Source organism: Miscanthus floridulus, chromosome 3 (genome assembly GCF_019320115.1).
Source record: "Miscanthus floridulus cultivar M001 chromosome 3, ASM1932011v1, whole genome shotgun sequence".
NCBI classification, from domain to species: domain Eukaryota; kingdom Viridiplantae; phylum Streptophyta; class Magnoliopsida; order Poales; family Poaceae; genus Miscanthus; species Miscanthus floridulus.
In genome coordinates this window covers 142,833,990-142,846,502 of record NC_089582.1, presented here as the reverse complement: position 1 = coordinate 142,846,502, position 12,513 = coordinate 142,833,990, and the positions used below count along the sequence as shown (strand labels likewise).

Genomic DNA, 12,513 nt, shown 5'->3' with positions numbered 1-12,513 from the left:
ACCAAAGTGGCGGATGTGGCACGCGGCAGTGTGGGCTACGCAAGCTGTGCTTGACGGGATCACTAGGCTATCATGCCAGTCTGGCCTGACTACTACCGAACCGTGCTTGTTTTGCCATCTATGCTGAGGTCAGCGGCCATTCTGACCCTTCAATTTCTTGGTATGCATGGAACTTACTAGTGTGCTTTGTGCTTGCATTGAGTTTGATACCGTGCATATAGAGCCGTTTAAGTAAACTCAAGTACAATTGTATCTAAACAATATAGTGCACTTAATATAAATTTCTCATCCGTATAGTTTTAATAATTGACTCTTAAATATAATTTGTACTTAAATGGCTGTCCTTGCTCGATCGTTTACCAAACTGGACGTGAACAGTTAAGTTATCCCATGGTCGGCCGGGAGGGAGGGGGGAGGTAGTAGTGGCACACACGTTATGGCCCATGATCGGGGAGGGGTACGGTGGCAGTGGCACACGATCAGTGAAGAACTTTTCATGTCTTTGTCTGACATTTCCCCTTTCTCTCTCTCTGGACACAGGAGATGGGACGAAACAATTTAGATTCGCTGGATCCAACCTCCATACAAGTTGGATCGAGCTTGCTGATTCACAGATGCCTTCTCGCAATGTGCACATAGTTAACTACCGGTAGTTCCGCTATTCCCGGCTGCTAAATTCCTCCCAGTTGCCATTTTTTCTAGTAATGTCACGTTCAAATGGCCGTTAAGCTGAAGACCTAGCTAGGGTGAGCGCTCCAAGCTAGCTACGGAGTTGTACATAATTAATTTCCTTGCTGCCTCCCTCATATGAGCATGCTAGCTGTAGTGGTGCCAACTTTTGTACATACCGCTTCCCTACATTATCCTACCATAGATACAAGCTCGATGATAACATAAAAAAACATGTAAGTTAGAGACGATCTATAATATATAAGATAAAAAAATCTTATTAGAAGTTTCTGTGATGATATGGTATAAAATATAATATCAATCTTGTACATTATCAATTTCAGTGATGATATATATGTGACATATATAATTTATTTAGATTGTTACTTTTAATAAATTTATGCATTTTAACTAAAATGTTTAGCATATCCATATTGATAGTAAAATCATAAATGTTTAATTTTTATCCACAACACGTATAATTCTTTGATAAGAAAAATCAACATATTGAGAAGTGTGGGAGAGGTATGCAGACCAGAGTTTCGCTATGACCTTACTAGTATTTGGGATTTTTTTAATATAAACAGTGATTATAAAGGTTAAATGTTAATATTCCATTGACGTTAGCATCACTACCCCATCCTAGATCCCACTACAAGCTCTACCACCGATCTTTAGTGGCGTGGTGGGTTTAAACACTTCCCCAAAACCATCAATCGCTGCCGATTGGAGACCGGCTTCCACCACTGGATTTTGATTTGCTAATGGGTAGTTGGTAGTGTTGGCCTCGGCGTTTCACTATCGACTTCTCTTCTGGAAGTGATACCCATTTCACAAAAAAAATAAACACTGCGCTTGCGCCCGCCCACCGGCACTAGGGTGAGGCGAGGGGAGGAGGAGAGCAGATGGGAGGAGGTCTAAGGACATAGAGATGTGCCTGTGTCCCGCACCGGGGCTGGCCGTGCCCGTGCCTGTCACCGGAGCCGGGGAGAGGAGGAGAAGGAAGACTCAGAGGTAGGAGTGCTTCAAGCCTTGAACATGATCGGGAGAGTGCATATAGAGAGAGGATACCCTAGAGGGAGAGAGAGGGGAGAGAAGGATAAGGGTGCAGACGTGATTCGCAAGGGCGGTCCATTCCACTCCAAGACCCAAACACTTTGTGAAGACGCAAGAGCTAGCTAGTAGCCAAAGGACCAGGAAAATCCACCCTCATAGGCACAAGAAAAAGTGAGCTAGCTAGCCACTGTAGTATAACATATTCCTGAATGCATGCACGTAGCTGGGGAAGTATACGCATACGCACCAACGACAAACACAGTTCAGCAATGTTATACCCCTACCACGTTCCACGTTGGTTGAGCACGCATGTTACCATGACAAAACATACCATTTATTTGCGCATATAATTATTGCACCGCTGGCGGCGGCCTTTGTCCACGCGGTTAGCCACTCCTATCCCAGGGACGACCTCGCTTCATCAATAAGTCAAACGACCTCAAGGTCAACGAATGTCCGATCGAGCTGTGAGAGCTTCGTGGAGCCCACTCATGCACCCTACACTCCGTGTAACCATGTTATGCTATTGTCGGCTGGCCTGCACGTCTCCGGCCCCATCGCTGGCTCTCTCCGAGCTTACTTGCATTGCATGTATACGCCTCTCCTAACCAGTCTCTGTCGATCGAGTTAGCACTTAAGTGTGCACACTAGCTAGCTAGCTAGCTCGTAGAGTAGGAGGAACTAAGCCACGACGATGGCGACCTCTAAGCTCGCTGTCCTCACTCTGTTTGCCCTGCTCGGCTCCGTGTCATGCCGGCGGAGGCTACTCCTACCCATCCCCGCAACCACCACCAAGCCCTCCAAGCCCAAGCCCACCCGCGCCTACGCCCGCACCCCCACCCAGCCCAGAGGCGCAACTCATGGTCGGATACTACAAGAACAAATGTGGCGCTTACGTGGATGTGGAGGCCATTGTCAAGAAGCACGTCAAGGCCACTGATGCTGGCATGCAAGCCGGCCTTGTCCGTCTCTTCTTCCACGATTGCTTCGTCCGTGTAAGACCTCCATTGACCAAGCTAGCTATATATATACGTACCCTACACGCATGCATACAATGCAACCACTACATATATAAATATATACACACATATTAATTAGTTACAATCACAGAACACTAACACAACTTCCATGCATTCGATGTGACAACTAATGACATGTGATAATGCATATATGATTTCATCATCAGGGATGTGACGCCTCCATCCTCCTCGACACGTTCAGCAACGACACCAGCCTGACCCCGGAGAAGTTCGGCCCGCCCAACTTCCCCAGCCTACGCGGCTACGAGGTGATCGACGCGGCCAAGGCAGAGCTCGAGGCGGCGTGCCCCGGCAAGGTCTCTTGTGCGGACATCGTCACCTTTGCCACCCACGACGCGTCCTACTTCCTCAGCGGTGGCAACATCAGCTTCTTGCCTAGACACCACGTGGGGGTTACAAAAGATGGATAGAGCTGTCACCACCTGGCGCCTACCCCTTAAACATGGAGTACGAGGCAAACGAAGGTAGCCTCTAGCCTAGACACCACGTCTACGCTATCGACTATACTCTAGCATCGATCAGGGTTATCTGTCTTTATCAGGAGCCCTCTACTAGAGTATCCGCCACGGGACAGACGATGAACCCGCAAACCAGTAAGAGTAAAGCTTAAGTAATCAAAAGACTTTACAACCAAGAGAACCACGAGCACTCACTTAGCGGAAGATTCCGTTGAGGTACAGGTGTTCGTCGAGATACAAGTTGGAGAGACACCGACAAGTCCGGTGCTTTCCCGAACTCTCCCTCACATCTCTCCCTACTACACAACTATTAGATAGCTATGGCCCAAGCCTTGGAGTGTTGCTCTTGCTTCTTGCTCTCGTCCTTGGTGTGTTGTTGAATGAGGAGGAGGTAGCCTTGTTTTATAGGTGGAGGAGGGGAGTATTCCTAGAATATTCCCTAGATCCCCTCAAATGGAAAGAGTAAATCGATGTCCTCCGCATTGATTGCACCACCAAACCCCCGGAACCGTCATTGGAGAGGCGGTATGAGGCAACTGACCAAACCTTGGGCCAATCGGAGCTGGTGGAGGTGCGGTCGCACCAGGGCTTGGTCCAAATCGGCCCAACTTCGTTGGGTTGCCTCCTTTGATCCTATGGACTTGGCTCATGGTGGTTTGGCGCGGAGTTGAGTTGGTTTGGTTAAATTTTGGGCTTGTTCTCCACTCTTTCGGGCCCTGATTCTACTGGTAAGTGGGCCATCTCCCCTTGGGCTCATGTCGGACATCTATAATGTTGCGTTTCTTATATACTTTTGGCATATTTTTCATGTTATTCCGACATGTCCTCCTGCAATTGATAGATCACCAAAACTCGTGGAATTGATTAATTGTAAACCTTATTTCTAAGTGTTGGTATTTATGTGTATAAATTTCATGTAAAGTTGGCGGGTAAAAATATGAGTTAAGGACTGCCAACAAGCTCCCCCACACTTAGCCATTTGCTCGTCCTCGAGTAAAGTTTAAGGACTAAGATGGGTCATCTCCTTGATATGATATCTGCATAAAAGTTATTCCAAGCTTCACCAGCACTTGTGAACTTTGGAGTGTCTACCACATTATCTTGGGTGATTGAATAATGGAACAACATGGATTCAAATCCCCTTGTATCAATCAGTTCAGAGACTTGGGTTTTCATTTGATTTTGAAAATGTAAACATAGCTTAGCTCCTCAAATGATTCTCTCAAATCACTTAAGTTTGTGTTTGGATTCTCACCAAGGCATATTATAGTGTTGCCTTCTTTCTTTCCTACTTCTAAAAACCTTATATGGATCTTTGGGTAGGGAAAGATATGAAAGCATACTTACTCTCCATATTTTGTTAAGTCAAAACTCAGATCCTAGGAGAAAGATGTCATATCCTTTGATCAAGAAGTGCATATGTGTGGATAAAATAATTTTAAATCTATACTATACTCCTTTTGTAGATATGATCTCTCTCTATAACTTATTATTTTGAAACATGGCTATCTTTCTCTTCTTCTTCTTTTTCAATACATGAGCCTTCATGTGCTCATCATTTTTTTTATACATGGACCTTCATATGTCCATAATTTTTTTTCAAACTTTTGTATAGCTCATGTCTCTTTTTTTAACCACATATTAGAGAAAAATCACTACCTTTTAGAACATGGAGTATTTACCTAACAAATATGTTTTTTTGTCTTCTCCCAGTATAGGAGCAAAATTTTTTGTGGATCTAAATGAAGCATGTTTTTGCATACTTCTAGTGTGGGGGCAGCATGTATATATGGGTGCACGTGATTTTGATCTTGGGGACATGATAACTTTCTCAACAAGGGTCAACAAGACTTGACAAAACTCAATGCAGGAATAAGTAGCATAAGTTTGGAGGTTTTAAGCTCTAATCACTAGATATGGCTTTGGTAGAAATTGAATATCATTGAGGAGCATGTTATTTAAAATTTGATTTTTGTAAAACAAATCCTAAGTTCTTTGTATGAGAGAGCAAGGTTCATTTTCATCCTACTATATCACATATTCCAATTACTTAGATAATATGGGGTCCCTATGATGAATTGTTCACAAGTTATAGGAATATTGGCTAGGAATAAAAAGTATGAAAATTTAATCACAGGATAGCATGGAGATTGAGCGTCAACTGCTTTTGCATTCGTTTGATTTTTTAATCTTTGACTCAAAATTTTAAGGGAGTTTGAGGGTAGTGAGAATAGTGTTGCACAAATCATTGTTGAAGATGAAGGAGCTACGGGGAGTCAGAGATGGATTGGCTAGACCAAAGGTTCAGCCAATCCGCTCTGCAGCCATTTGTTCCATCCTTCTACACGATGGATCATTTCATGTTGTGCAACGTGTTGGTGGGAGATCTCGAATGAGTGTTAATTATGCTTGAGAGATCTCCTCCATACTTATTTTTGTACCTGTTTTATTTAATTGCAAAACAAAAATGTAAATAAACAAGGGCTCTACCAGCTGAAAACACTGGGGAGCCTAAATTTTATCGACTCAAGCAATACTTGAGATGCCTTTATTTGAATTTATTATTTTTTATTATTATTGTACTTTTTTATTTATTTTATTAAAAACTTGTTCACCCAACTTTTTATTATTATTTTTTCAGTTTAACTCAAGCAAGGTTAAAGTAAAATTTGTAAAATAAACCTAGCCTTCATTCATCTATTATAAAATTACTTCCATCGTTTATGAAAATAACTTAAGTTCATTAATCAAAATTTCAACACCATGTCAAAATTTAATTAAAGAAGGCTATTTTAACCTAAGCACCATGCTTAATTTAAAAACCCTATGGTTGTAACCCGCGAGAATACATCCAAACCAGAGCAAATGACATAAACAAAGGCAGCATGAACTTGTATGAACAAAAATCATATGGAGACAAAAATGAGTTGGTGAATATTTAGTTTTTTAGTATATATCATATATATGTATTTTCATTTGATAATCCGGGGTACCTCCCATCAGTGCTTTGATTTATGGTCGCAAGCTCGATCGTGCGAACTTTCTCTTGCAGCTATCGATAGTGGTGTAGTTCCTAGCTTCACCACCAAGCATTGAGTATTTTCGTTCAAGCTACAAGGTTAGTACCACAGTGCATCCATGATATTTGCAATATTTGTGATAAACATATACATTCACAACCATTGTTCTAAAAAGTTTAGAAACGAGGATCAAGGGTTGGTTGTGGTCCTGATAGAAGCACAGGGTATGAAGCAAGATGGACTCTAGAGACTTCAAAATTGAGCATAAAATGTGAAGGGTCCAAAAGGAGAAGCTTTCATGCTCAACAGTGAAATCATTCTCCTTAGTATCCAAAGTTGGTGCTTCAAGAACGTCCATGGCACAGAAGTTTTCTTTCTAAAAAATGATGTTTGAATAGCCAGAGGGATATGGTTCTGGTTCGAATGAGGATGATGATGGACATTTCATTTCACAAGAAAGCTCAGGTGAAATGAATGGGGATATAAACTTCACCTCCTCGAACGGGTTATGGTTGGGATAATGCTCTACCATAGGGTTTTCTAGGTGAGTGGAGGAAGTAATTTTCTTAATTTCTTCACTAAGGCTCCCATGGGAAGGTTTTTCTTGGAAAAGATTTTCAAGAGGATAGCCTATAAGAAGATCGAATTCAAGGATGACATAGATGTGAAAATCCAAGTGAACCTCGTTTTTGTCAATTGTGATTGGCACGGTCCTGGCAATCCCACAACGTTCAAAGATGAGTCTTGAGGCACTTTTGAAATGTCTATTGGTCGGGACTAGCGGCATGTTGCCCAAAAGATTTTTTGCAAGAAATTCTGACATGATGCTAGTCCTGACTGTGGGGTTGTACAGGGCTTCTATAACAGTCCCCGTTAATGAACAAGGGATGGCCGTGGAAGGTGAAAGAATCTAAATTGCTTTAGAAGAACGTCTCACTTTCATTAACCATTCCTTTGATGGTTCTACCTTAGGAGAAACTTCTTTTGTGCGTTTTTTGTGCCAGGATAACTTCAAGGTATTGCCATAATCCCCGAATTCGATAGGGAACTCTGAAGGATGAATTAATCTTTCCTTCGATGTTCGTGGTTCGAGTGAGGGCTTATGAGTCAAATCTAAGGATGCTATATGTCGATGAAATATGGTCGGCAGTCTACCTAGGGGTATGCCCAAGGTAGTAGATTGTTGGCAGACAGATGCGCAAGCTACAAACAAGATGGTGACGCAAGACAGACACAAGGTTTTATCCAGGTTCAGCCGCCGTGAAGGCGTAATACCTACGTCCTACGTCTGATTGTATTATTGTATGTCAATGAGAGATGTTTTTTAGAGGGGTCCCCTACCCGCCTTATATAATCCGGGGGCAGGGTTACAGATCTAGAAACTAATCCTAACCAGTTACAATTGCCATAGGTGGCCGGATAAGGATTCCTATTCTAACCGACCAGGATCTTGCTTGATCTCCAAATCTATCTTGATTCCTTGCGCGGGACTCCGAATAGATTGGCCGGGCCACGCGTTGTTTTCTAGTGGGCCAGACCCCCTGGTCCGGGCCGGCCCAAGCCCAGCCGTAAGGGTATAAGGGTTAATACCCCCACAGCTAGTCCCTGAGCACCATGTATTATGCTGCGACACGCCGTTCGATCTCCTTCGGCTAATGCGATCCGTCTTCATGTCATCTCCAACTGGTTGAAACATTGACCAATCGAATGTGCTAGTATTCTGGTTAGAACAGAGAGCAGTAGACCACGATTATAGCCGAAGATTTCAGTTGTCCGAAGAATGCATGGTGCTCTAAAGAAAAAAGAAAAAGATTTCTTTCCTTATCAAGTGTGCCCACTTGTATTTCTGAAAAGAAATGTAAGTGACCCTTGGACAATAGTAATTCTGGCCAACAATCAGAGCATAGGGGTCGATAAAATAAGCACATTCACCACAAGGTGAAGTGTGCCCACTTAGTCCCCGAGCCTGGTAGTAGGTGACGTAGGCACGTGGTGCCAGGGTCTAAAAAGAATTCCCACTGAAGTTGAGAATCCAATCGTCGTACAAGCAATATGAGATGCACCGGCAGGTGCATCGTACCGATGTAGTCCCCGAGCTTGCTGGAAGGCTAGGTATCAGCCTTGTAGCAAGGTCTAAATAAATGCCTCTCAACTGTATGTGAGTACAAATCACATGTAGCCGAGGAGAGCAGTCTCCGAGCAATGTTCGGAGAGTGGTCGGGGCAGTCCCCGAGCACGAGAGTGGTCGGAACAGTCCCCGAGCACGATGGTGGTCTGGACAGTCCCCGTGCACGATGGTGGTCTGGACAGTCCCCGAGCACGATAGTGGTCTGGATAGTCTCCGAGCATGATGGTGGTCTGGACAGTCCCCGAGCACGAGAAGTGCGGTGAAAAACCATATGCCACTTGTACTATTATTTTGTGTATTTTTTTGCTATGTCAAGTCCAATCTGACACGTCTGGTAAAAAAAGTAGACGGGTATAGCATGTCATACTGTCTTCTTGTCTTTTCAAGCAAACAGTTACGTGGCACCTATAAGTAGGTGCATCAGCGTGGGCCCTCTCATAATGGCAACGAAGAGGCGCATACACTGGCAACGAAGAGGCGCATATATTGGCATAGATCTAGAGGCTGTGAAAACAACCGTCTGCGGCGCATGCGCACGTCTCCCAAGAATCTCGGGCAGACAAAACAGCATAACTCTTGGGTTAAATATAGTATAGGATAGGTAAGTTACTTTTTACTGCACCCCATTGCCATTCGCAGCCGCAACCATCTTCTTCCTCTCGCCAACCCTAATACCAATCAATCCTCCGCCAGTTCCTCGTTCATCAACAAGGCCAGATTCATGGCGAAAAGCGATTTGCAGAAGAAAGTCAGAGTCATGGCGAAGGAGTGGTGGAAATCGAGAAGCAACTAGCATACCATTGAAGATCTCGTCACCATAGGGGTACTCCACAACAAGGAGCTCGCAGGATGGCGTGCACCGAAGGGAGAGGGGTACCCCGATCCACAACTAGGTGAGATCGTGGTTTTCGAAGACTTCTTTAAGGGGGGATTTGTGGTTCATGTTCATCCTTTTCTTCAGGGGCTCTGTCTTTACTATGAGATTGGGATTTGCAATCTGCATCCCAACTTGATCCTCCTTGTCGCCACTTTCATTCATCTTTGCGAAGCATATGGCGGCTTCCAGCCCCATTTCGATTTCTTCTACCATCTTTTCTATCTACGAAAGAAAGGAAGCGGCGGATCAAAGATTGCCAGAGGTGTGTACCTCAACCTCCATGATGGCGTGAAAGCCCAGTACCTGCACTGCCCATGGAACACGTCGCTTGACGACTGGTACAAGAAATGGTTCTACATCCGCAAAGAGCTGAACACGATCACGCTGTGTGACGTGGGGTATATTCTAGAGAAGAGGACAAGCTGGTCAGAGAAGCCCAAGCACCTAGAATAGATTCCAGAAATATTTGGGATGATCCCATGGAAAAAACTAGACGGTCCGAGCGTGGTCGGGAGCTTCATCAGCCGAAGGATCCAGCCCTGCCAGAGGAGGGTACACCCTGACTACGAGTATCAAGGTAGTGCGGACCCAACGAGGACAAGGCAGGAGGCGCTTGACAAGAACGAAGTCAGAGCCAGAATTGGAGAGCTATTTAACTTAGCTGATCCAAATTATGTTAGATTGAGTGACATCGAGCATGCTTTCAAGCTTGCCCGACCTCCCCCAAAGGTAACTCATCTTGCCTTGTACCCGTAGTCTTATATTGTAGTAGAAACTTACTGTGTTCTCTCCTATTTGTTTCCCAGATTAATGGTCGGGATAGAGCGACAGTGTTTGTGTCGCCACCCCCTGGTATAGATATGTCGCAAGGAGCTGTCCCAACCACCCAGACCAGCATTGGGATTAAGGACGTCGACTGGGTGGTGCTCGGAGCTAGAGAGGAGGCAGCGGCCAAAGCTGCTGGTAAGCGACCGGCAACCAGCAAGCGTCGTTAGACGATTTTTACTTTGTCGGACGATGATGCAGAGGAGGGAGAGGATGCAGACACCTTTCGACTCGTCCCTCGAAAGCAGAGGAGGCAGCTAGAGTCGATGGAGCAAGGTGGATCCTCCGTGCCGGTGGGACCTACATTGCCGACCGCTGTAGCGTGAAGGACAAGCGGCGGAGGGGTCGAACACTAAGGCCCAGTGATAGTGCTGGCTATAGAGGGAGACCAGGAGTCACCCGCACAGCACGTGGAGCAAGCACGGCCGAAGAGACGCTCCTTCGCCACATCATTCCGCGCTTCCAACATGTAAGTATTTGTAACTTTGATGTAAGCTAGCAATTTATATTGAATATGCTTGCCTTCTGAACTTATCTCGGATGTACTAGTTTGGCGTCCACCGAAAGTCTAGACCAGCTAGCCGGAAGTTTCGTGGCTCCACCAATAAGTTCAGAATAGACTGCCCAGTAGCCGGTCACCGAGGAAGCCACAGCAAAAGATCTGTCGGTGCCTCAGCAAGGGAGCAGTCAGACAACAGTCCCCGAGTAGGTGGTCGAGGGACCAACTGAGCCGGGCATGAGTGCTCCGAGCATTCGACCTACTGAGGGCAACACTTCAGCGTCGAGGGTGACAGAGCAGACAGAGGAGCGACAACCGAAGGTGAGAGCACAGCCCACATTCACCGACGCTAAAGCCCGTGAGAAGGCTTTGGTGATCGCAGAAGCTGCTGACGCTGGACCAGCACCGAGACCCGAAGAAGAGCCCGAAGAGGATGAAGTGGAGGAGGTCCTGGGCCACCCGCAGGACAAGCGACAACATGTATATGTGTCATGTTGGTGGAACAACCAATGGGTTGTTCATGAGGAAATCCCAGAGGTCGAAGAGACCAAAAAAGTTGAACGGGCGGCGAAGCGGCTGGTGACGGAAGTGCAGGTAAGCTTCGCTTCACCCCCTGACCTTGCTGTCTAGTCGCAGCTGTCTTACGTAGCAATCTGCACACATGACTTAATGAAGACCGCAGGGTACCGCAAGAAATGCTTCGACCAGATCTAGGGAATCGCTGCACACAACAAGGAGCTGACGGCGGAGGTGGAACGCTTGTGCCACCGACTTGAAGCCGCCAACCATGAGAAGATGGAGCAAGAGTCGCAGAACCAGAACCTAGTCGTCCAGCTCAGTAATAAAGAGCAGGAAAGAACAAGTAAGTAGCCACTTTATCACAACAAATACTGACAAGTGTTGTTGCGTTGTTGGTAGTAACAGCTGTAGTGCAGGCTTAGAAGCCAAAGTGGTCCGTCTCCGAGAGGAGAACAGTCGTGCGGTCGTGGAGTGTGATCGCCTGAAAGAGGACAATAGAAAACTGGCACACGACCAGTCGTAGCTCTGGGACCACACGACCAAGACGACAGAGGAACTAAAAAGTAAGTTTTCCAAACCCCTTTGCTCACTTTTGTTGCCCGCCTTATTTTGTCGTGGTATGACGTTTTAATATCTTGTGCGGTTTGCAGTTTTTAAAGTCAATGCCAAGAAGCATCTGGAGGCCGTGATAAAAGACCGTGACAGCTGAAAGGCACAGTGCGAAGAGATCACCAAGGATCGGAACACCTAGAAAAACCGGTGCCAGGAGGTAGCAACGGGCATTTTGCCGGTCGTTAACCTCATCGATCCAGCGCTAACAGAGAACGTGCCAAGGACGCCGCAGCTAGGATTGATCGATAGATGCCGAAAGGCATGGGGATGGTTCTAGGAGTTCGTGAAGGAGGCGGGTGAGTACATAGGCGCACATGTGCTAAGCATGGTACATGCTCACTACCCCTTGATCGATCTCAAGCGCCTAGAGGCTGGATACTCGAAGGAGGTAGATCCAGACAAGGCTGAGGAGCTACGGATGACCCAGCTAGACTTGTTGGCAAAAATAATTGGCGACATTAACCTATGTGGAGGCGGGACAGCACCTGTACAGGGAACGCCATCAACAAGTCAGTTGGAAGCGCCGTTATTTTTAAGCCAACCGGCGAAGCCTGCGGTCTCGACCAGCCAGGCATCGGCGGGGCCATCTTCTTCAGCTCGAACAATGCCAGAGTCCTCGAGACCCTTGCACGATGTCAGGCCCAGCGAGCAGCAGGTGCCGCGTGCCCCGACCAGCCAATAGTATAGGCTATAGCTGTGGAAGAAGATGTAGTTGTGTTATTATAAACTTGGACCCTTTCAGGCAAGCTTGTAATAACGTAACTGTGTATCAGCATAAGCTTGTTTGTTTTGTATAAAACGTATTTAAGC

The 12,513-nt window shown here is 45.8% G+C and overlaps 1 protein-coding gene across 1 annotated transcript; it reads left to right on the top strand.

Annotated features, from left to right (window-relative positions):
* Positions 1–2,585: 2,585 nt before the first annotated feature.
* On the top strand, positions 2,586–3,175 carry LOC136544593 (peroxidase 2-like). Its single transcript, XM_066536699.1, has 2 exons — positions 2,586–2,720; positions 2,912–3,175. Exons 1-2 carry the CDS (start codon positions 2,586–2,588, stop codon positions 3,173–3,175), a joined length of 399 nt encoding a protein of 132 aa, XP_066392796.1.
* Positions 3,176–12,513: the final 9,338 nt, after the last annotated feature.

What these genes read in the sequence shown, in the direction of transcription:
- LOC136544593 (XM_066536699.1), top strand. Translation starts at nt 2,586, where the DNA reads ATGGTCGGATACTACAAGAACAAATGTGGCGCTTACGTGGATGTGGAG. An exon ending in TCCACGATTGCTTCGTCCGT is followed by an intron (nt 2,721 to 2,911) that starts GTAAGACCTCCA and finishes TTTCATCATCAG; the next exon opens with GGATGTGACGCCTCCATCCT.